The following is a 23,704-nucleotide window of genomic DNA, read 5'->3' as shown; positions in this document are numbered from 1 at the left end:
GTGCATGAGAAATGGAGGGGCAGAAAGGAAGGGATGGTATGTTTTTCATAGTGAACCGGCATGGCTGGTTCACACCATTAGCTCAGTTTAGTGGTCTAGCTAGCCTAGTGGCCATTGGCTCTCTAAATGGACAGGCAGAGCCTCTACCCCAGTCTAGCTGTGTGGGAAATGGCAGAAATCGCGCCTGGATTCTCCCTGCAAATAAAAGCAAGCAATTGTTCATGAGATGAGTGTCTTTTGAGATTCGAGGGATTCGAGGGTAGTGCAGGTACGAATTCTTAGCACAGAAGTAACCTGAGAGGGTCTCGAGCAAAAATGGCAGCCCAAGGTTGCTGAACAGACACCGTGTAATACAGATACTGTACCTCTCGCGATCCTGGGCGCAGTTGTTGACAGTCAAGGTGTTCTGAGGCTCATACATCCCGCTTTGGCGGCGTGCTGGCTCAGTACGTGCAGGCAACCGGCCTTCTACCTCAGCTAGCCAGCCCTGTGGTGGGAAAGGAGTGAAACTAAATCTCAGTCCACAAAGGGTTGGGGCCAGCTTATCCTACATATTCCTGACACTCAGTTAAGGGTAAAATGTAAGTAATACAGCTGCTTTATAAGGTAAGAAAAGAACATTGTGGGTGGATGGGAAGTCAACAGAGGTAAGAGATTTGTTCTGGTGGTTGTTTAAAAGAATTTGTAAAATTTGAAAAGTTAATATAAAACATGTTTTGTTTTTTAAAGAAAGCCTGATAGTTAAGATCTTCTTCTAACAGGGCAGGTCAGAGATTGAAGGGGGACGTGGCCTTTTTGATGGTAGCATCTAGGCTGGATTCTGACCTCACTCATGGGCCGGGTGGGTGGGACTGACAGCAAGCACTGCTTTGCCATTTGCAAGAGCAGTTTGGACACTTCTAAATGGACATTTTCCTTATGCAGACACCCCAAAGCTTTCCATTTGCAAATGCCTGTCTACAGGTGCAGTTTGAATCCAAGCACCAACTAGAAACAGGCAGCTTCAAACAGGCTTCCTGTCAGTGACCTGTTCCTTGGCATGCTGGTTTGGCAGGCAGCTGAATTAAAAACTCTTCCTAATAACACAGGAACAAAGCAAACTGCCTTATACTCAGTCAGACCATTTGTGCTTCTAGCTCAGTACTGTCTACATTGACTCTCCAGTGTTTCAGACAGATGCTCTAGCCACTGAGCTAGGGCCCTTTCTCCAGTGGAGATCCCTCTTCTTGGATCATGGTTCCCCACTTCAAGAGATGGGAATGCAAGGGGTGAAAGAATGCCAGTCCCTAACGAGGCAATCCATTATGAGAGAGGAGGATGCCTCTTCTTGGGTCAGGGGTCTGGTCGCCCCTATACATTTGTTGGACTCCATCCCTCATCAGCCCCTGCAGCCAGCATGCGCAATGGTCCAGGGATGATGGGAGATGTAGTTCACAGGTTTCCCCATCACTGTCCTAAAGTATCATCGTTCCCTTTGCTGTCTTCAAATTAAAAGCTGTTTCCCATACCTCGAATTTCTGGGCTTCTAGACGCAGCTTCTCCAGGTTCTGGGCCAGCTCGGCCAGCTTGAGATCCACACTGGCTGCGTCTCCCATCTGCGGGTTCTTGATGTAGACGTCTTTCATTTTCGTTAAGGCATCTCTGCAAGGAACAAGGAAAGCATATCAGGGACTGGGAGGCTAGAGTGCGCCCCCCCTCAAAAAACAAAAATTTAAAGAGCTTATCTGCATGAGAGCTAGGGTGATGTAGTGATTAAGAGAGTGTCAGAGTAGGACCTTGAAGACCAGGGTTCAAATCCTGCCCCCACTTGGCCATGAAGCTCACTGGGTGACCTTGGGTTATAGTTACTGCCTCTCAGCCTAGCCCACCTCACAGGGTTGTTGTGGGGATTAAATGAGGAGGGAGAGAACCATGTAGGCCACCTTGAACTCCTTGGAGAAAAATGTGGGATGGAAATGCAATAAAAATAGCATGTAAGTAAATAATTAAATTGCACACTCCCCCACTACCAAAAGCTGGGATCATGAGGTGTTGCGAGATCCAGTCTGCTCAAGATATGCCCCCAAAGATACATCTTCGCTAGCAGGTAGTTTCCTATCTTATATTCCTCTTCACAACAGGTGCTCTGATCACTGAATTATGGCCCTTTCTCTTAAAAATAAAGCTAGATGCTAGTCCTCATGTTTCTGAATAAAAGGCTCAAAGAAACAGGAACACAGGAAGTTGACTTATACCGATTCAGGTAGGTAGCCGTGTTGGTCTGACGCAGTCGAAATATATATATAAAAAATTAAAAAAATTGTCCAGTAGCACCTTAGAGACCAACTAAGTTTGTTCTGGGTATAAGCTTTCATGTGCATGGTGTACGTGGATGGTGCATGGTGTACATGGTATCTGAAGAAGTGTGCATGCACACAAAAGCTTATACCAAGAACAAACTTAGTTGAGGGTGAGGATTTGCTGAACTGAATATTTGAAATTGGAATGCAGAAAGGGAAGGTATGAGGAGGTCGGGGAAGTAAGCTTTAAGAAAATAAGGATTTGAAATTATACTTGTTTTTTCTCGTATGTGTGTTTGTTTGTACTGTTGTGTTTGTGTTATATAATTTGTGAAACTTTAATAAATATTTTTTTAAAAAATATTGAACAAACTTAGTTATATATATTTATAGTTATATATTTATATTTATAGTTATATATTTCGACTTGTACCAATGGTGGTCTATCCAGCTCAGCATTGTCTACACTGACTGGTAGCTGAGGCTCTCCAAGTTTTCATGAAGGGGACATTCCTGGGCATACCCAGGATCTGAATGCAAAGCAGAATCAGAGATGCATTTGGCTGGTCCCTTTCCTTCAACAACCTAGTGAGGTAGGTTAGGGCAAATGATAGCGACTGGCCTGGCTTTCTGGCACCTTTCTGAAATCTCCCAGCTTGCTCGGGGGCAGAAATCCTGCTTGCACATTTGTACAGAGTGTGTGCTAGTGACCAGGGTGCAGGATGGGTATCTGAAGAAGGGAAGTTCCTGGAAAAGAAGACCAAGCTGCCCAGACAGCCATGGCCCTGCCAGATGCCTCTTGCTTGCCAAGTGAACCACTCCAGGGCTGAAACTGTTTTATTCCCCTGCTCTGGGGTCCAAGAAATGGGAGATTCAAGGACAGTCCTCTGCACTTTGTCCTGGGACCTCCTGATTGTAAACCAAGTGCCACTGAGCCACAAGTTCTTCTTTCCGTGTTCCTGCCAAACATACCTTTGATCCATTTCCTTTTGGATGTCCCTGTTCAGCTCGTCCACCTTTTGCTGCAGCTTCTTTCTTCTTTGCTCAGGGGGCAGATTGCTGAAGTCCTCTGGTCCGCCACCCTAGACATGCCAGAGTAGCAGTCAAAGAGGAGGGAGCAAGGTGGGGTGGGGGGAGAGGGAGAAAGAGAGGTCTGTAAATTTCGGCCCATCAAGGAATATCCCAGTTTTTGGAGACCCAGAGGGTCCTCACTAGTCTAAGGGGTGAAGGACAGCCCCTTGCAAGGGTTTCGTCAAGGATGGAAGTGATCAGGCACGTTCTTGCTATAGCCTAGCCTGAAATTGATTTAAATGGTGGTTCTGTTTAGGGCAAGAAAACAGAAACCCTCTCATGATGAGGCGCTGCTCTAGTTTGGCATCAGAACAACAGCCCACTTAGCCCTGCCACTGGCTGGAGGCAGACAATTGTTGTTGTTTCTTTCAGAGAATGAAGGCGGTGTGACAGGGGCATTGTTCCCCACGGTGCACGCGAAGGGTGAGGAATCTCTGGTGCGTGGGCCGAATCTCTGGCCCTATGGTCGTCTCCAACTGGCCCACGGGACTCCTTGCAGGCCGTACCTCTCACTGCCCCTGTGCCACCCCATTCTCCAGTCCTTCTGCTGGACTGGAGCAGGCCCCTGACCTGTAGGAATGCCTCTTGGAGGGGTGTGAGGGGGGTGATAACACCTCGATTTTACATACTTGCTTTTGCCTTCCTCAGCCTGGCAGCCTCTGGATGTTTTGGATTATAACTCCCAGTTCGTTTGGATGTACTTTTATTTAGCTGTAAATAATCCACAGCTCCTTTTCGACTAATTTGCCTGTCTATCCAGAGATAATCCAGGACAATATAGTTTTAAAAGATTTTTGTTCCTTCTTTTTTTTGGAGGGTGCGTATGGAGACACTAGGGGATTCCCCTGAGCCACCTGAAGGCCTGTTTTGGCTCCCGTCCTGTCATCCCTCACCACTTGAGTTTGCTATTAAAAGGACAGAGAGAAAGAAAATAATACTAGAGAGAGTAGAGAGAGACTAATCAGCTTCTTGAGAGGCAATCAGCAGTGGGTGCCTCTTCTGAGGTGATGCCATCGATGGCAGACGCATGGACCAGGGAAGCATGCTTTGCATCAGAACTATTGGTTCATATCCTATTTTAGTTCTACTCAGAGTAAACCCACTGAAATTAATAAACACGGCAAACTTGGCTCCATTCATTTTAGTGGGTCTGCTCTAAGTAATGCATAGCTGGCAATACTCCATCAGTTTCATTCATAAGCAAATTTAATTGCTTAATTGCTTAATCATACCAGTTTCAGTTGAGACAAATTTATTGGCAACTAAAGCTCATGGGATTAATCCACTAAGATGCCTTTATTCCAATTAATATTATTAAATGACCAGACTCTGGCCAAGCTGAAAAGGTCGTGAACAAGGTTAAAACCAGGGCATAAAATCCAATGAACAACCTCATAAATAGTATGGTGATCAAAACCTTTGTATTCCCCAAGCTTATGGGTTCTCCAGCACCGTATCTTGAAGCAAACCCCACCCTTTGTTATCTGATTCAGGATTTCAGATTAATATCTGTAAGAAACTTCATTCCACTATCACTACTAGTTTTGAAATTAAATGGAGTTAACGTTTTTAGTTGGGATCAATGGGGGTTTGATTACAAGGCGTTAGTTGTTCTGAGGTACGATTGTGTAAAGGCTGAAAAACGTAGTTTGCCACTGACCAATGAATATCAACACCCAGACACGGAAATGCTTTGTTGCCAGTCACTGAAATTATCAGAGCAGTGGTTGAAGCTGATCTCAGTGAAGAACAGACAAGGATCCCAAAAAATTCAGTATCAGGGCTGGCTGACCATTCCCCACACAATGGCCTGGGGGCTAGAAATACACGTTGGGATCAGGATCCATATGTGCTGCGTGTTCTTGAATCTAGACCAGTGGTACCCGAGGTGTGCAGTACTGCCCCTCGTTGGGGGAACAGTGGGATTATCTAGGGCAGTGTTTCCCAAACTTTTTTGAGCAACGGCACACCTGTTTACTGAAAAAAAATCTCGCGGCACACCACCATTAAAGCCCCGCCCCGTGACGTCAGCGCGCAGCGTCACGCCGGGAGGGACGCACGAAAGTGAAAGTTTTTTCCCTCCCCCTTGCCGGGGAACCTCCAAGCTTTGGGGGTGGGAGGAGGCAGCAGAGTGAGGGACTGAGGGACGGCGGCAACTGAGGCGGCGGCGGCTGTTGTGGTGGTGGCGGCGATAGCGGGCGGAGGAGGGGGCGGCGGCGGGGCTTGAGGAGCCGTCGCCGGGAGTTGCTGCTGCTGCTGCTGCTGCCCGGACATGCCGGCCTCCTCCTCCTCCGCTGTCTCGCGCTCCTCCCTTTTGCACGCGCTGCCCCGCCGCTCGGCACCACCACCGCGGAGCTGCCCCCGGCTCGACACGGATCCTCGCCGCCGCCTCAGTTGCCGCCGTCCCTCAGTCCCTCGCTCGGAATTCAGCCTGAGGAAAACCCCAAGTCCCCACATTTCTAGTTTCCCGCGCCCTTTAAAGGGCGATACGAGCCCCACGGCAGGCAGGCAGGCAGAGCTGGGAAGGGGGTTTCCAGGGGACACGGCAGCTCCTCGAAAGGCTTCTCTCAGCTGCGCTCAATCCGCCTCGGAGAGGATTTCCCCTCCGGTCCCATGCGTTCGTTTGGGGCATCGCTCCGGCTGCTCCCTCTCCCACCGCGCAGGAGCGATGCCTCTCTCTGGCTCTCCCTCCGCGCAGGCTGAGGGAGGGAGGGAGGGAGGTGCGCGTGTGACCCGTCTCTGCTGGGAAACTAAACCCAGCGAGGCAGAGTCGCGCGGAGGCGCCCAGGCAGCGCTGCCGGCTGCGAAGAGGAGCGCCAGGCAGCAGCAGGAGGCGCAGCCTCTCCTCGCCGCCGCCGCCCCGCCTCTCGCCGCCCAACTCGCCCGCCTCCCTCCAGGCATCTCGCGGCACACGAGGCAACGTCTCACGGCACACTCGTGTGCCGCGGAACACCGGTTGGGAAACACTGATCTAGGGAATGTGAAGAGGCAAAGGGGCAGAAGGGGCAGCTGGAGCTGGTGATTTAAGACTCCTGCTAAGCGACTTGCAACCAGACATTGGGAAACTGGTATCACTTCATCAAGCCCACCCATCGTGTTAAGAATTTACTGAAAAGTGAAATACCTTAATTAAATAAGTGTTGTACCTAAGACCCTTGCTAAATGATTACCAGACTTTGAAAAGCTGGTATCATTGAAAGAAGTCCATCTGCTGTGTTGAATTAATTAAACCAAACAGTTTTAACTAGATTTTGAATAAATGTGCAATTAATTATTATTGTACGTTGTGCCAACCACTATTCTGAATAATGCTTTTTATAGGGTAGGGGGCATAGGAATGAGGGCATGGAACCAAAGGAGGAGGGATGAAAAAGGTTGGGATCCATTGATCTAGACGTTCCACCTTAGGATCTTTGTGGCTTGACATAGAAAGTGTGAGATCTCTCTCTTTCACACACACAAAAATACACACACACACACACACACACACACACACACACACACTACACCATTTGAATTATTTGGGTTCTTGTCTGTAATTTACTGAACCACCAACACTTTTTTTTTTTACTTTGACTGATACCAAATATCTTTGCAACCAAGGATAAATGAATATTTCATGCATTATATCAGATGAAGCAACAGATCAAAGCAGGAATCATCTTTACTTCATTTGATTTTATCATAGATAAATAATTATAATGCTATGTGATTGCTTGTTACACTGAAAATCATTCTATTTTGATAACCCAATGAAAAGTATTTTTTTTAAATCCTACTACATTTTTACAACCTCAGATTGCATTTTTTAAAACCGCACACCTAATAATTAAAGTACTAAACTACTAAAATTAAAGAGTTATTATTTTTTAGCAGCTCAGTATAAGCATTAAAATCGGATCACCTCCATTAGATTCCAGACCTGCATATTCAGAGTTATCTGATAAAATATCAAAGCAAAACAACAACAAAAAAAACACACACAGAAAAGAGACAACAGAAAATCTGAGTTAATTTCAGGGGCGCTCGCTCAAGATGGGCTGCAACTGACGCGGACAAAAAATTGTGATTGCAAAACACAGACGCGAAAGAACATTTGCTGCGGTTGTGCTTACCAGCTTGAGAGAAAGCTTCATGTAAGAACGGAGAAGTAGAGGAGGAGAAAGAGAAAGAGGGGGAAAAAACACAAAGGTATATCAGAAGGAGTGGAACTTCGACCTGTTCCAACGTTATAATCAAATGATGCACGTCTATACACACAGTCACACACGCTCCTCACACGGCTTGTGAAAATGGGACACTGCGTTTGTCGCACATCTGTGCAAAAGTTCACGAGAGCTGCGTAAGAAACGTTACCAACGGTCTGCTGTTTTGTCTGCAGGCTCGGATAAGTAATTTTTATTTTTTATTTTTTAAGTGCTTGACTTTTGGCTGTGCACAGTGAAAAAGTGACTACATATTGCTTTTAGTTGTTTTGCTGAGAACAAGGGAAACGTCTATTGCCCGTTTCTAAAAGTGTTTGCCTCTTATTCTGGAGTGGATTGCTAAGCAATTCCTGCATTGGAGAGTTGGACTAGATGACACTTGAGGTCCCTTCCAATTCTATGATTCTAAGTGCGTTATCAGAGGGTGGAGTGGGAGCACAGGGAAGTGTCTCAAGTAAGGATGGACAAATTGGTGAATTTTAGGATATCTTTGTTTCTCGTTTTTCCAAACTTAAGTTCAATGCTCCACAATTCTAGACCCGTTTGCAATTTAAAAAAAATGCCCTCGAGAAAATTAGTCTGCAAATTTCTCCTAATATATGGTTTTGGGAAAGCAAACTCCCCTAATATACACCTTTTCAGAGGGCAGCTCTTCCTAACATGATGCACTTTTTAATGTTTCTGCTTCTACAGTTATTAGAGGAAGGCCGTAGTTCAGCGGAAGAGCAGCTGCCTGGCATGCAGAAGGTCCCAGGTTTAATTTCTGGAACTTGCAGGTAGACAGATCAATGGCCTGGCTCTGGGTAAGGCAGCTTCCTATGTTCCTGTTTAAATCAGCCCTTAATTCAGAACGACGAGGACTAGAATCTTGTTTCCTTTTAGGGGAACCACTGTTGTGCATGCTTTGCATGTAGAAGGTCCCAGATTCAATCCCTTGACACCTGCAGTTAAAAGGATCAGCTAGGATAGAAACCTGCCTTAAACTTGGTCAGACCATCGGTCCATTTAGCTCAATATCGTCTACACTGACCAGTAGTGACTCCCTTGGTTTTCAGACAGGAGCCTCTCCAAGATTTACCTGGAGATGCTGGGGACCGAACCTGGGACCTTCTGCATGCAAAGCATGTACTCTACCACTGCACAACAGTGGCTCCCCTAAAATGAAGTAAGATTCTAGTCCTCACCGAGCTACGGCCCTGTCCCTCAAAACCATAGATACAGAAGCATGGGGCAGGCTTAGAGAGAGGACGAATCCACCAGTCCAGGAATTAGAACCTGGGTGGATCATGAAAGGACCATCAAATTGATTCGAAACACACAAAAGAACCAATCCCACCCCCCCGAAATCATGGGGAGGCAATGCCATTTTGATGGGCCTGTGCTGGAAACAATCCAGGGCCCTCTCTGCAGAAGCAGGGAGTGTCACGATCCCAACCCACCTGTTTGCTTCCTCCCTCTACTCCACCCCTGCCCCATAAAATTTTGGCAGACCTTTTAACACCCCACCCACCCAGCCAGAATGCTAGCATCCCTGTGAATTTCAGCAGAGCCACATATGACACAAGTCGAGAGGATTTCGTACATATTTTACAGACGGCAGTGGCGGTAACGAGAGAGGGGAGAAAACCGGCTTGCCTACAAAAAAAGCAGTCTACGTCAGATATAAGGCACAGGGATGCCAACGTTACGTGCGCCAACGGAAGAACGAGTTTCTAGAGGCAAGACTACCACAAGGCCAGACAATGGCCAGCCAACCAAACACTATCTATCATTTTGCTGTAAATCCAGCAAATGGGAAGCCACACAGCACAGAGCATGCCTATAGCTTTTTAAGGGACGGGAGGGATCAAGGTGAGGAGATTTTCAACTGGGTCTGTTTCTAGATACTACAGCAACCAAGCGCCTAATGGAAAGCTCACCCAAGCCTTGTCAAATGGCCACAGAAGCAGCATGATTCGCTAACTGGTGAAAACGTGCGTCCCCCCCCTCCCTAAATGGGCAGCAAGGTAAACATATTAAGCCTCAAATGGCTCAGGGGGATGTTTTTTGTTTTCTGATCTTTTGAATCTATGGCACGTTTTAAAAACCAAAAGTAGATTGTATAGAGCTTTTACATGTTCCACACGCATTATCTTGTTGTAAATCTTTATGGAAACTCTGAAAGGGAATGGAGAATGATTATGCCCATATCGCAGATGGGAAAATTGATGCTGAAGAGAGAGCGAGAGAGCGGCTTGCAAATTTTAATCTGTTTCTAGTCTACTGTTATTTTAATTTTTCGAAAGACTTACAATTATGGTTGTCAATTTTTCTTAGTGATAATTTTATTGTTTTATCCTTTTTTTGTAAACCGCTGAAGTTTTTTTTAGAAAACAACAACAATCAAGCGGTATATAGATTTTATGAAATAAAGAAATAATAAGCTCTCCGTGAGATTTGACCAAGGGGATTTTCAGATTTGGAAGTCAGTCTCTTAGCTGTTATGATTCACCAATTCCCAGGTTAAAAACAAAACTGTCTACATGTCAGGGCTCAATGCAGTATAGACCAGTGTTCTTTGAACTGAGGCTCCTAGTTGTTGGGACTCTTATCTCCCATCATCCCTAGCCATTGAGCTAAGGTAGCGGTGGATGATGGAAGTGTAGTCTTACAACTTCTGGGAGCCCAAGTTCAAAGGACACTGATCTGGACAGAGCAGTGACTACTGAAATATACTGCAGAATGTTGTGATTCCTTGAAAGATCAACAGGAACCCAGTGCATAGACCAGAGATGAAGAATCTGGGACCCTTCAGATGTTGGACTACAACTCCCATCATCCCTAACCATTGGTCATGGTGACTGGAGCTGCAGGGAGTCGGAGTCCAACAATATCTAGAAGAGAATAGAGCCTGGGTAGGCAAACTAAGGCCTGGGGGCCAGATCTGGCCCAATCGCCTTCTCAATCCGTCCTGCGGACGGTCCGGGAATCAGTGTGCTTTTACATGAGTAGAATGCGTCCTTTTATTTAAAATGCATCTCTGGGTTTTTTGTGGGGCATAGGAATTTGTTCATTTTTTCTTTCTTTCAAAATATAGCCCAGCCCCCCACAACGTCTGAGGGACAGTGGACCGGCCCCCTGCTAAAAAGCTTTGCTGACCCCTGGAATAGAGAATCTACTACTGGATCTTCAGAGGTCTGGGTTCAAATCACCAGCCAGTCTAGACTCTCGCCCTGAGGCAAAAAAACCTACTAACTCCTTGTTTCAGGTGATCCCTGTTGATAAAATAGGCACAATGGTGGTCTAGTTACAATGTCGTGAAAAGAAGATGCAAGCTTATGTATCCTTCAAATCAAACAATTGGGCTGAGTATAGGCCACCCCAATCTGGCTTGTATAAAACCTGAGTGTGGCCTATAATCAGACTCCCATCGGTAAAGAAGATAAGATTTAAGAGATCTCATTTTAAGCATGTAGCTTATATGGGGGGGGGGGCAGCTTATATTCGGACCAATATGGCATGTAGTAATTTATGAGGCCTTGTTAAAAGGCTGCACTATAGAAGTAACATGTGTCAATTTCATCTGTTCCTAATTTTCTGCTGCATTGGGTGGGCTTTGTTAATTAATCAGTTAAGCATACGTCCTTTCAACTCTGCCTTTCGACCAGTAGGCCCTACAACATTATTTAGGATGTCATTAAAAACAACAACCTTGAGATATTCACTCAGCCAATTTTGGAGACTCTGGAGCGCAGGGGAGCTGATGAGGTGGTGATTACTAGTTAATTACATTTCTAGGAAATGTAAAAAAAGAACAGAAGAGGGGGAAAGGAGTCAATCTTTTTCAGGCGCGCATCCTGGGGATGATTCTAAGGTAGCCATTTGCGGTGAGCAGATGGAGGAAGCCTAAGAGCCACAAGCGTCAATAACACACAAGAGCGCATGAAAAAGCCAGCAAGTTCTATGTGTTATTGGATAAGTCACAAACGATGACTCTCACTTACAACGGGCAAAACAGGCCTTACCCCCCCCAACCCCAAGTCTCTGGTTTTGCCAATGCAACAGTTCCTTTTGAGAGCCTCAGACAAATCTCTCTGAACCCTTTCCAAGTTTAATGTGTAGCTCAAGGAAATGAGGCCCACTGATATAATAATAATAATAACAACAATACAGAATGTTCTTAGCTTTATAAGGCTTGTCCTTATCCTCCTGTGAAGCATCTCCAGTTGCAAATATACAGTATTGGCAGTTTGCAACAGGAAGCCACAAGGACCTCCCAACCACACTGGAACCCTCTTCATTGTCACAACTTGTTTTTTTTGGGGGGGGGGGAGTTTGTCAGTTTGGATGGTATCTGTGGGTTCCTTCCAGGCCTGCGATTCCATATCCAGCAAGGTTTAGAACCTAGCAGAAGAAGCTGATGAAGTGGCCGGATTAATTTGTTTGTAATAATCTTTGTAAGTTGTTTTTAAACTGATTTAAAATGTTGTTTTAATTGTTGTAATCCACCCTGGGACCTTAGGGTCAGGGGAGGGTAATAAATTGCTAATAGTAGTGTTAATAATAATGGCCTTAGCTGCTTAGTACTGCCATGTACATGTCCAAAGAAGCTGTCCCAGACTGACACCCACCAATAACAAGAAAGTTGCTTTCTCTAGGGGGAATCTTCTTTAGAACAGTATTTTAAAACTTTAGGTCAAGGTTAATTTTTTTAAAAAATAATACTGACATGGATATGTTGTCTTTTAATGGAATCAACCCAAGGCATGCCTACTCAGAAATAAACAAACAAGGAAGGAAAGATATGCTACCTTCCACTTGCCAAACTAAAATTAAAGACTAATTGGGTAGGAATAAAAAAAAAATATATGCAAAAGGCTTCAAAACGTTATAGGAAATTGAAGTAGAATTTTAATCCAAAGTAAAAAAAAAGAAAGAAAATGCAATCAAAATAGATAAAATTACAAAGATAATACTGTCCAGTGTTGGAGCATTCACAATGCTTCTGAATGCCAATTGCTGGAAACTGCAGGTGGTGGGAGTTGCTGTTATGCCTGGTTCCTGCTTGTAGGTTTCCCTTTGAGACACCCGGTTGGCCACTGTGATGCTGGTCTAGGTAGGCCGTTGGCTTGAACCAGCTGCAGGGCTGCTCTTATGTTCTATTGCCACTGCTGGAGGCAGGATGTTTCAAAATACCCATATGCTGGGAATCGCGGCCGGGGAGAGTGTTGCTGCTGCTATGAGGGCTTCCCACTGGGGAATCTCATTGATTTATCTATTCAGGTCAAAGCCTGACCAAAATCCTTACAGAATTTACAGATAACAACAAAATTGGCCAAACACCGGTTGTCAAAATAGATAAAATTGCAACCATGGTATAATAACAAATCGACTTGCCTATTCAGGTCAAAGCCTGACCAAAATCTTCACCTGATCTGTGTTATCTGTGCAGTTTAGTTCATTTTCCTATAACATTTAGAAGAATTTTACATTTTTGTATTCCCATCTAACTATGTCTTTTGAGTAAACCCAAGTTCAGTTCAACCCCCCCTTCACTGAAACTTAGAGTATAGGAGATTGCGACCTTAAGAGTTGCAATGGTCCATTTTGCACGCAATGAATGCTAAACCATAGTTTAGCGCTACTGGAATACACTTCACAGTCAGGAATGGATGGCTGTTGGGTCGAATACGGCCCTCTATGCTTTTCTATTTGGCCCTTGGAACTGTCCTCAGGCCACATCCCTTACTGGCCCGGCCCTGCTTTTGCCTGCCTGAAATGTGTCCTTGAAAAGATGGAGAAGGCACAGGTGCATGGAAACCCTCTGATACAGCTGACTGCATTAAGTTATGCATCACACCTCTTGATCCACTTACTTTTGTACCTGGCCCCCACCCACCACTGGCATGCAGCTCGCAGCCACCAGCCAATGAGGGAATGCAGCCCCTGGGCTGAAAAAGCATTCTTAGCTCCTAAGTCTAAACAGCATAGTCTTCATGGCTTTTCAACACCATAAATTTGCAAACTTGATTTGCAGTCCACGCCTATTCTCCCAGCTTGTCTCCCACACCTGAATGGAGTTCCACTGTCAATGCAATTTTTGCCTGCCTGGTTTTCCTGCCCCACTTCTGGCACCCAATTCTTGCTCCCGTTTTGTTCAAGCAAAGGGAGCTGCTTCTGACCCTAAAAATAAAAAGCAAGCCTTCTTTCACGTGGTCCCTGCAATGCCTGCGAAAAGGCTTTGTTGTTTTGGAGGGGTTTTTTGAGTTAAAATTTTTGATTCTGCACATGCCAGCCTTCCGCAAAGTGACAGCCCGCCTTTTCTACCCGCCTCTTGCAATGTTGTAAATGAGGTCGGTGACTGGAGCAGCGACTGTACAGCCTGGCCACACTGTCAACACAGACTTACAACATATTCCCTAGCCTCAAGCGCATAGGTGGGTTTGCCTAAAGTCCTCTTCATGAGCTCTTTGTGAAAATACAAAGACTGTGACTGTTGCTGAGTCAGCAAGAGAAAAACACAAGGATTAAAAGGGGTTGAGGGGAAAGGGGGGAAAATAGACTTCTGCATTTACTGCTTCTACAGCAAAAATAAACAGATAGCTCTGTTTAGGTCTGACGTCCACATTATCATCTAACACAGCAGAGGTACCCAATGTGCTGCCCTCCAGATGTTTGCACTACAGCGCCCATCAGTTCCCAACTGTCAGGTGGAACCCAACTTGTGCACCCCAAAAACACAAGGATTCCCACCCCCAGCAAAAAACAGAATCAGTTTCAGAGTGTGTGCAGAGGGAGACCAGTTGAGTCAGCGGGAATTGTTGTGTTGGTGGGAGGTTGACTTTGCACCGCTTTCAATACAACCCAGTATGACCAGTGGTTACACCACAAGGACATTTGGAAGGCACCACATTGACTACCCTGGATCTGACCCCACAGAGGGACACCCAGAAAGCCACACCTGTTATTGGAAAAGATAAAGCAGGAAATTCAGGTGCCTGGAGATGGACGGATCAGAAGATCATTTTGCTAAGCTGTGAGGATGTCTCTGCCTGGGGCCCCACAGTGCTTTATCTTTGTGGGAAATGGGTAAGCTGTAGAACCAAACCAAACTTTTATTTTTTGCGGGCGAGGAATCTGATGCATTTTCGCATTCTGGTGATTTGGATTTCCAAAAATCGACACTGAAAACCTAACCACTCAGCTCTAATGCCTTCCTGGTGGGTGAAACGAAAGACTGAAGTTAGTGCAAAATCCCCAAAACACCTCTCCAGCCTCAGAGTTGTCAAATCACTTGGGGGGGGGGTAATAAATAATCAGAACTCCTCTGTGGATATAGAATATCAAATCTTCCCTGCATGGTAACATGCAGGATTTTTTTTGTCATCAAACAAAAGAAAACTGTGTGGGGGGGTGTTTCTGCTCTAGTTAAGAGACTTTGCTGCAAGCAGATCCTGAAATTATGCATGCAGTTGAAAGCATCTTCAAGTGTTCAACCATCCAGGTTCTGCTTGGGGCAAAAGAGTCAGATGACCCACAATGTATGGATGCAGCCAATGTTAGTCCTACTCAGAGCAGACCAATAAACCCTCAGCTCTGTGCTGAAGAGGTTTTTTTTTTGGGGGGGGGGAGGTATAGAGAACAGTCAGGGATATGTTCCCCAATCAGCTCTAAGCAGCTTTGATGTACTGTGACATGTTAGGAAAGTCGTGCTGGGTTCCTTTTCTGCTACTCTGTTCTGAAGTCGCCCTCTGCACATGCTCCACAGCTCATCTGTTCGTAAGGTTCCTAAGAAACAGCAAGCCATAAATTTGGAGCTTGTCTGAGGCATCAGGGTACATTCAGCTCACCATTTGGCATGTCAAGAAGAACTCTGAGACACAGAAGGGAGAAGTCCATGTAAATAAATATATTTTTAAATACCAAAAAATCCACACATCTATCACGCCAGCATAGGCCTATTAAAAAATGTCCTCCCTGTTAGCTTTCTACAGGCAGGGAGTCTTCGATGCAGTAGGACATTCAATTATGGGTTTGTGGTCTGAAGTAGAATGACCACATGATTTTCCAGATGGAACATGATTTCCAGGATATATTTTCCAGTACGGATGGGACTCAAGAGTGTGCTGTGGAGTTGTTAGATCACAACATGGAAAGTCAGCCCTTTGAACCCAGTTAGCCCCATGAATCAGCAAAATCATTCCATTTATAAGAACAGTGAGTATGTACACAATATGAAGGGCAACCCCTCCCCCACCGAAATTTAACTGCAATAATACAAACCAGGACATAAAATAAAATTTCACAGGCTAAACACTTTGATTTATATATCTTATATACCGACTGTACACAAACACAGATGAAAGAATCACTACAGCTAGATTGCAAGAGTATTAAGGTGGAATATCTACACATACTGAAGGCTACTATTGGCTATATGCACACACACATATATAAAATGAAACAAGGTGATGATCAAGTAACATTCCTGGTGTGAAGTGAAGAGTTAATTACACAGTGAGAAGGAAAGGGAAATCACATCAAGAACTTCCACGGAATGAAAACCACAAAAATTCAAATGAAGAGTCAGTTTTGTTCACTGGCAGAGTCTGGCTCATGGCAATTTGCTTTCATGGTGGCAAAGGAATCCACCCACTCAGTACAGGAATGATCTGACTCAAGTCAAGTCAAAAGGAGGGGGGAAAGTCCATCAGGTGTAAACCAAAGAATGAAGTGGTGCATTAAAGCAAGATCTGCACATTTGAAGCATTACTATACCACTTTAAACAGTGATGGCTTCTCCCAAAGGATGCTGGGAAACATAGGTGCCAACTCCTTTGTGTCCCTCACCCCAATAAAATATTTGAGGGGGCAGCCCCCCTCCCCGGTGATGGGTATTGCTGCTTTTCTTTCTTTTCCACATTTGGATTTGTTTCCCAACTTGTAAACTTGTAAACGGGTTGCTGGATGGCAAGGGAACTGGGACTGGGCAAAGCCCTCTGACATCATTTCTTACGGCCCTTGTGAATGGAGCAGAGAGAGAAAGAGAGAATGCAAACTGCAGGTTCCCGGAGCTCTGCCGGAATGAGTGAGGAAGCGGCTGTAGCTGATCATTAAAAAAACCCAAAAAACCTAGAAGCACCTAATTCAGATGAGTAGGAGAGAAAAGCTCCCCACCTGTTGTTGTTGTTATTGTTAATCTGCCCTTTACACCAAGGCTTCCAGGGGAGGTTACAACCATTAACACACAGTATTAAAAAGCAACTTACTGTCACAGAAATAAGGCGAGTCTTAAAAAAATGCCCAAGCAGGCAAATGCATAATTTTGCAGCCAGCCCTTGTTGATTTTGGGCAGGTGCAAGGAGGCAACCAGAGGCCTAGAAATTTGGGCTTGAGGAGAGTTGGGTTCAAGTCCCTTTTTAACTTTAAGAATTCAGAATATCCCTGGACCAGTCGTTGTTTCTGAGACCAATCTCACAGAGCTGTTTTGGAGATAAAATGTGGGGTGGGTGGGCACCTTTCACCCCATCTGTTGCTAGGATTGGGGGCAGGCTCATTTGGGTCCTCAAAATGTTTTATTCAAGGTGGTGTCTCTGCTGGGAACTGGTCTATTAAGGGTGCTGAGAGTTGTTAGAAGACCCCTATTTTCCCTCCCAGAGCTACAATTCCCAGAGTTCCCAGTGGGATTGTTAAACCACTCTGGGAATTGTAGCTTTTGGAGGGGAATGGGAGCCTCCTAACAAATTGCAGCACCCTTAAAAAACTGCAGTTCCCAGGATCCTTTAGTGGAAGAAGCCATGACGTAAAGTACCGTACTTTGCCATGTATAAGACTAGGCTTTTTTTTACTAAAAAATAATGTTAAAAGGGGGGTCCTTATTCACAGGGGCAATCTCCCCCCATTTTCTTAATTTTGAGTCCCCCAAAACAAGGGGCATCTTATACACAGGGGCGTGTTATACACGCAAAAATACGGTAGTTTGGAGTGCTCTAAATGCCTGGCTAAAGATGTGGCCTTTAAGTCGTGCAAACTCTTCTTTGGGGAATTTTCTATGGCAGAGTCCTGCCAATTAAAGGTTCAGGGTGTTACGAGAAATAAAAAATGCTCCTGGACGTGCAAAGGCTGCATCACTGCATGCCATGCCTTCTGTTGTACCTCCAAATTGGCTGCACTTGGATTGTTGACTCAACTGCAGTCCAGAGCTACCGTATTTTTCTCTCTATTACACGCAGATTTTTTCTTCTAAAAAGGAAGGGGAAATGTCTGTGCGTGTTATGGAGCGAATGTGGGGGGGGGGGTCCCTGGAGCCGATTAGGGGAGCGCAGGAACAAAAATCAGCAAAAATCAATCGTGCGTTGTGTCCGAGAGGGAAACCTGAAAAGAGGAAGTTGCAGCTTTCCTGCATTCTGCCTCAGGGTCTTACTGCCCACCCTCCTCTGTTTCGTTGCTGTGTTTGCTCAAACGGAACAAAGAGCAGGCAAATCCCCTCCCCTCCAGGCAAGCAGAGGGGAAAGCAGAGGTCTTTCCTTCTAGTAATTCCTCTCTGTGCTCCTCGCAGGCAGCCAGAAAACATGCAGGAGGAGAGAGAAAGCTGGCTTCGGTTTGTGGAAACTTTTGCCTTTCTTTCCTCCCTCCCGTAAAATCCCTCTCCTGCTTTCTTAGCCAGCTGCTTCTCTGCACAACGCTCTCTTGTCCCTTCTGTGTTTTTCCTTCACTCCCCACTTAAAATGTAGTTACAAAGCATGGATCCACATGGATCCTCAGGATCTTTGCATTGGGCCACCCCAAATTCACCATCAGATCACATAGCAGCCTGCCCCCCAAAAATCACACACCCACTGTTGCCTGGGGCTGCAATGGTGCAAAAATGTGGTTAAAAAGCATGGATCCACATGGATCCTCAGGATCTTTGCATTGAGCTACCCCAAATTCACCATCAGATCACATGTCTGTGGCCACAGCATGAAGCACAAAAATGATACATCCACTGTTTCATTCAGAATTTTTTTCCTTGTTTTCCTCCTCTAAAAACGATGTGCGTGTTATGGTCAGGTGCGTGTTATAGAGCGAAAAATACGGTACATATTTGCATTGTGGTTTCATTGTGGGAGTTTTTGACAGCAGCTTTTAAAAATTTCTCAGAGGTCACATCCACTCCGTACATACAATATGCACTTCCCCGCAAAAAATCATGGGAATTGTAGTTTGTTGAAGGTGCTGGGCCCTGTTGAGGGGAAAAGTACAGTTCCCAGGATTCTTAAGAGGGGGTGAGCCATGTGCTTTAAATGTGCAGGTTGTGTGTGACGAGAACTTGTATGGTATGCATTAAAAACATATAGACAGACACACGGGGAAGAAAGAGGGGGGGATGGATGCAGTAGGAAAAACAGATTCAGTTACTCAAAGAAGTCATGATTGGATGTGCAGTTTAGGTACCCAAGAAAGAGACAGACAGAGACACACCCAGAGGCAAACTTACCCCGCGTTTTAGGCTCCGGAAGCAGTGGATTTTGGGTTTGGAGGTCATGAACTCGTTGAAGCGGTGGGAGAGGGGCTCCTTTTGCTGCTTGGGAGACTGGGGGCCATTAGGAACAGCGGAAGGTGAGGCAGAAGAAGAAGGGGGCGGAGGAGGGGGCTGATGGGGGGATGTTAAAAGGGACATAAACTACGTATAAGAGATGGAGAAGTGATAGAATTAAAAAAGGGGGGAAAAACGGTTACAAAACAAACCCAGAAAAAAGCACGTCCGCAAAAGAAAACCAAACAGAAATGAACCCAAAAGTGCAAAAAAGCAACGTTTCAAAAGCATTTTTTTAAAATAAAAAAAGCCATGGTTTCCCCGCCCCCAAATAAAATGTATATATATATATATATATATCGCATAAAGGGAAGGATCAAGGGTAGGGAAGGTGATTGTTTTTAACAATAAAAAAAGATTTGTGTTATTAAAGGAGCATGTGATGGGGGGGAGGAGAATGAGTTTTAGTAAGTGGTCAATGCAAAGAGTTAATGCACGGCATTCCCTACCCCCACCCTGCGCTGCCAGAAATCCTCATCATGCCACATGCAAACAAGATGAGAGGGTGAAGCGAAGAAAATTGGGAGATTCCCTTCCACAGCCCATTTCCCTAGCCCTGAATATACAACTGGATTGATCAGGAACTTGTTATCTCGGAGCACAAGCGAATTCCCTCTATGGAAAACACGATGAGTCATACAGCAAAGCTACCAGGGGCCCCCACTTTCAAATCTCTCATACAGCTAAGAAGTTCACCATGAGGCCTTGGCAAATGACACACCCTCTCCCTCTCAGCTCTCTCCACCTCAAAGGTACAAACAGGATAAACGCACGTGCCATGACAGGACGCTGAGATTCTTATATGGCGGGCAAAATGAAACTGTGGAAAGCTCCTATTTTATTTAATTCATTTGTTATTCGAGAGCCAGCGTGTCACAGTGGTTAAGAGTGCTAGACTGGGACCTGTGTTGACGATGGTTTGAATCCTACACCTAGCCAAGAAGCCCACTGGGTGTGACCATGGGCCAGTCACTGCCTCTGAGCCCAAGCTACCCAACAGGATTGTTATGGGGATTAAACAAGGAGGGGGAGGACCATGTAAGAGCACCCTTGAGCTCCTGGGAGGAAAAGGTGTGAGATAAATGAAATGAAATAAATAAATAAATTTGTACCCCACCCTTCTTCTCAAAGGATTAAAAAAAAATTTCAGTGCATTTCTTTACATCAAATTCTGGCAGGCAGATGAGGATGGGGCAAGCAGGGATGGGTAGATCTGTCAATTCTGGTTGCTTTGTGTTTCTCTTTTCTCTGTTTTTTTTGGGGGGCTATCTTTTCATTTCCATACATTTCCAAATCAGTTTGTGACTTTTTTCTTTCTTAATAATAATAATAATAACAATAATGGGTCGTCATGACAATTCATCAGTATTTTAGTTTGAATTTATCTTAACACACATGGTTTTTAAGGCAATTTTCTCTGACAATACTTTTTTTTTTTTTTTGGTAAAGCAATTTGCCCTAATCTGCCAGGGATCCTTTAGCTGTGATTCCTACATTGCAGGGGGTTGGACTAGATGACACTTTGGGCCCCTTCCAACCCTACAACTTTATGATTCTAATATAATGCATCTTTGCATGTTACTTTCACCGAATGATGCATTTTCATGCACACTTTACCACTGCACACACATTTTTCACATGTTACTTGAGCCAGAGAACTGCATCACAAAATTTGCAGGCATGAATTTCGAATGATGGCTGCATTTGGATACTGCTTTAGAAAGCTCAACTTTTGAAAGTTTGCACTTAAAACGAGGACTGAATTCATCCCCCATTCCTTGGCTCATGTTTCCATGTGGGTGTGGAGGGAGTTATCTGCCAGCTGGATCAGTCGACATCAGGAAACCCAGGTTGGTTCTTAGAAGCTTAATAGGGACTCCTAAATATCACACACTTCTTCACTGGAAGAGATCTGGGAGGAAGGAGAGGGGCTGGATGTGTTCTGGAGGCTGTGATCTCCATCCACAAGGGCCTGGGCAGGGCTCTGTGTGAACAGTGTGCCCTAGACTACTTCCCAGACTCCTTAGTGGGAGTACTGTGACATATCCACAAGTTCACCTATATAAGAAGAGCCTAAAAGGAACCCATCTAGCCCAGCCTCTTGGTCTGACAGCGGTCAATCAGATTCCCATAGGAAACCTCTTTTAAAGCCATCCAGGTTGGCCATCACTGCCTCCAGTGGAAGGGAGTTCCGCAGTTTAACTCTATGCGGCCTGAAGGAGGACTTTCTTCCATCTGTCCTGAATCTTCCAGCATTCAGCTACATTGGATGCTCACAAGTTCTAGGAGAAGGGGAGAATTTCCCCCCCCCTTCCCTCCATTTTCTCTGTGCCATGTGTATAATTTTATTAATTTCTGCATCATGTTACCTCTTGCTTGCCTTTTCTCTAAACAGACACCCTGGCATGGGGAAAGGTTCCCTGAAGACTGGGAGTTTGAAATAGCACTGTTTGCGACTAATAGCCTAAAGCTGGGAGGGTCAAGGAGACAGAAATGCGTACTCTCTAACCCACTCTTGAACTTCAGGGGACTTGGTAGGAGGAAAGGAATCCGATCAGACAGAAGGATCCTGTTAGTCACACACCCCCTGAATGCAATGGGACTTCATGACAGCATGCCTTCATGCATCGATGGGAAAAAAGAGAAACAGTAAATACAAATGGGGATAAAGTTACAAAGGCAGGCAGGAAATGTAAATGAATGGAGAATGAGTTACAAAGGGTAATCCAAAACATTTGCTGCCCAGGCCACAGATGGAGGGGCCTGATGCACTTGTGTGCCAACACTTATTGCCCAAGTCAACTGCCATGAGCAAAGAAGACGTGGCTATTTAGGAAAGCTCTGGCAAACTAGCACTTATGTGGAACCAATGAGTTAACAGACACATGTGGGCAGATTAGCTAAGAACAGATTATAGACTACTAACTTTCGTACCCTTGTCCACAAGGCTGACTGTGCAGCATGGCAAAATGCGAGCGGCCTAACAGCATCACACAGTCATTGTTGGTACATATGTTGGAGCAGATGTTTAGAATAATAAGACCTCATCAAGTGGGTTTTTAAAAAGAAAAAGAAGGTTGCATCCCAGGAGTTCAGTTATGTTGTGGAAAAGCAACAGAGAGACAGGCATCAGGGATGCAGTAAAGGAGACAGGCATGTTGTTAATTAGCTGGAAAGGGATGAGCGATGTGATCAGAGGGCAACAGGCAAGCATAAGACAATGAAAGCAGAGAGCAACTCTTTGGGATTGAACGAGAAACTAAAAACCACCATGGCAAAGACATGACAACTCAAACAAAACCAAGCCGAAGAAAACAGCTTTAAAAACAATAAAAAGCAACACAATATTTTTTAAAAAGTACATAGAAATCATAAAAAAACTTTACAAATTAAAACAAAATCCAATAAATTAAAAATATTACAATAAATTACAAGACATCGGCTATTAGTTCTTAGAAACTAATTTCTAATGAAAAAGAAAGAGAAAAGAGAGAAGAAAAAAGTCTTCACTGCTGGGATTACAAAGTAACACACAAGTAGCAAACGACAAAGCTACTGACACAACTAAGCCGAAATCTGGAAAATAATAATCCGGTACCTTGTTTTTCTTGATGAACGGCCACAACTTGCTCTTGGACTTGCTACTGAATCTGGACTCCGGCTTCCCATCTTTGGAGTTTGAAAGGCTGGAGTCGGAGACAGTGCGCTTGATTGGCTGGGTGAAGTCCTCAAAATCGACATCGCCTGGAGGCTCAAACCCAGATTTGAAGGCTTCTACCACCAACTTGGAATCCTGAAACAATCAGGACAACACAGAAAACAATGCTGATAATTTGTTTTTTGTTTTTTTAAAATGCCATTGATAAGTGGTGTACCAGACAGAACTAGTAAGTACACTGTACACAGTCAATATGGAGGCAGAGCTGGCCGGTAGGTTCACAGACTGAAAGCAGGTCAGCCTTCATAAAAACTCAAAGTGAGGAGCCGGTCTGAGTGCTTATGTACATCCAGGTGGAGTCCTATTGGTCTACTTGTGTCATGATGGCTACTGGACTAGATGATGCAGTACCACACTCCAACCACTAGTGGTGCTCAAGCAGAGAAGACCAGCTCAGCAGCAGCACCTTCTGGCAAACCAGCCCAATGATGCACAGAGGATTTTAGTTGCCAGAATGCAGTATTACTCACTTTTTTTGAAAAAAGTTTGTGACGTGAAACTCCTCTGATGGAAACTCAGAGCTCCTGGGATTGTCTGTCTTGGAAATCTCACAGCCCTTGAATTCCCCAGAAAGATGAGTTTCAATAAAAGGGCTTCATGGCTTAGTGGTATTTTTGAATTATTTCTGCAATTTACATACCAATTAGTTACAGACATCTCTAAGTGAAGTAAAAGAACACTCAATACAATGAAAGTCTAAAATGAGTGAAAACATTAGAATTCCATTAAAATGTCTGCAGGAATAAAAAAGAGAAAAATATCCAGTAGGTACTGGAAGTTTAACAACGAGGGAGCCTTTCTCATTTGGGGGGGGGGGGTCCACAAAATTTTGCTCACAATACTGAACGCAGCACAGCTCCTGGTGAATACCAGC

The 23,704-nt window shown here is 44.9% G+C and overlaps 1 protein-coding gene and 1 long non-coding RNA gene across 15 annotated transcripts in view; one reads left to right on the top strand and one right to left on the bottom strand.

Moving 5' to 3' along the window:
• The window catches only part of FNBP1 (formin binding protein 1), a 117,144-nt gene that overhangs the window by 10,291 nt on the left and 83,149 nt on the right, over window positions 1-23,704 (bottom strand). For 5 of the 14 annotated variants that reach the window (XR_014003918.1, XM_081178746.1, XM_081178739.1 and 2 more), the window contains exons 9-16: window positions 22,711-22,905; window positions 19,014-19,199; window positions 13,944-14,033; window positions 7,466-7,480; window positions 7,255-7,290; window positions 3,252-3,361; window positions 1,509-1,641; window positions 366-487 (exon numbers count right to left, since the gene is read on the bottom strand). Coding sequence is in view for 13 of the 14 variants with exons in the window: in XM_081178746.1 (XP_081034872.1) it covers window positions 366-487; window positions 1,509-1,641; window positions 3,252-3,361; window positions 7,255-7,290; window positions 7,466-7,480; window positions 13,944-14,033; window positions 19,014-19,199; window positions 22,711-22,905 (887 nt within the window). In the remaining variant the exon portion in view is untranslated. The remainder of the gene's footprint in view (window positions 1-365; window positions 488-1,508; window positions 1,642-3,251; window positions 3,362-7,254; window positions 7,291-7,465; window positions 7,481-13,943; window positions 14,034-19,013; window positions 19,200-22,710; window positions 22,906-23,704) is intronic. The other 9 variants (XM_081178741.1, XM_081178742.1, XM_081178743.1 and 6 more) reach the window with 9 other exon arrangements.
• LOC308578507 lies at window positions 4,111-12,243 on the top strand. The gene is made up of 2 exons (XR_014003966.1): window positions 4,111-5,287; window positions 6,360-12,243. It is a non-coding gene; the product is annotated as an uncharacterized lncRNA (long non-coding RNA).

This window comes from Podarcis bocagei (assembly GCF_964188305.1).
Source record: "Podarcis bocagei genome assembly, chromosome: Z".
Lineage (NCBI taxonomy): Eukaryota > Metazoa > Chordata > Lepidosauria > Squamata > Lacertidae > Podarcis > Podarcis bocagei.
The sequence above is the reverse complement of the archived record's forward strand: the minus strand, read 5'-3'. Positions and strand labels throughout refer to the sequence as shown.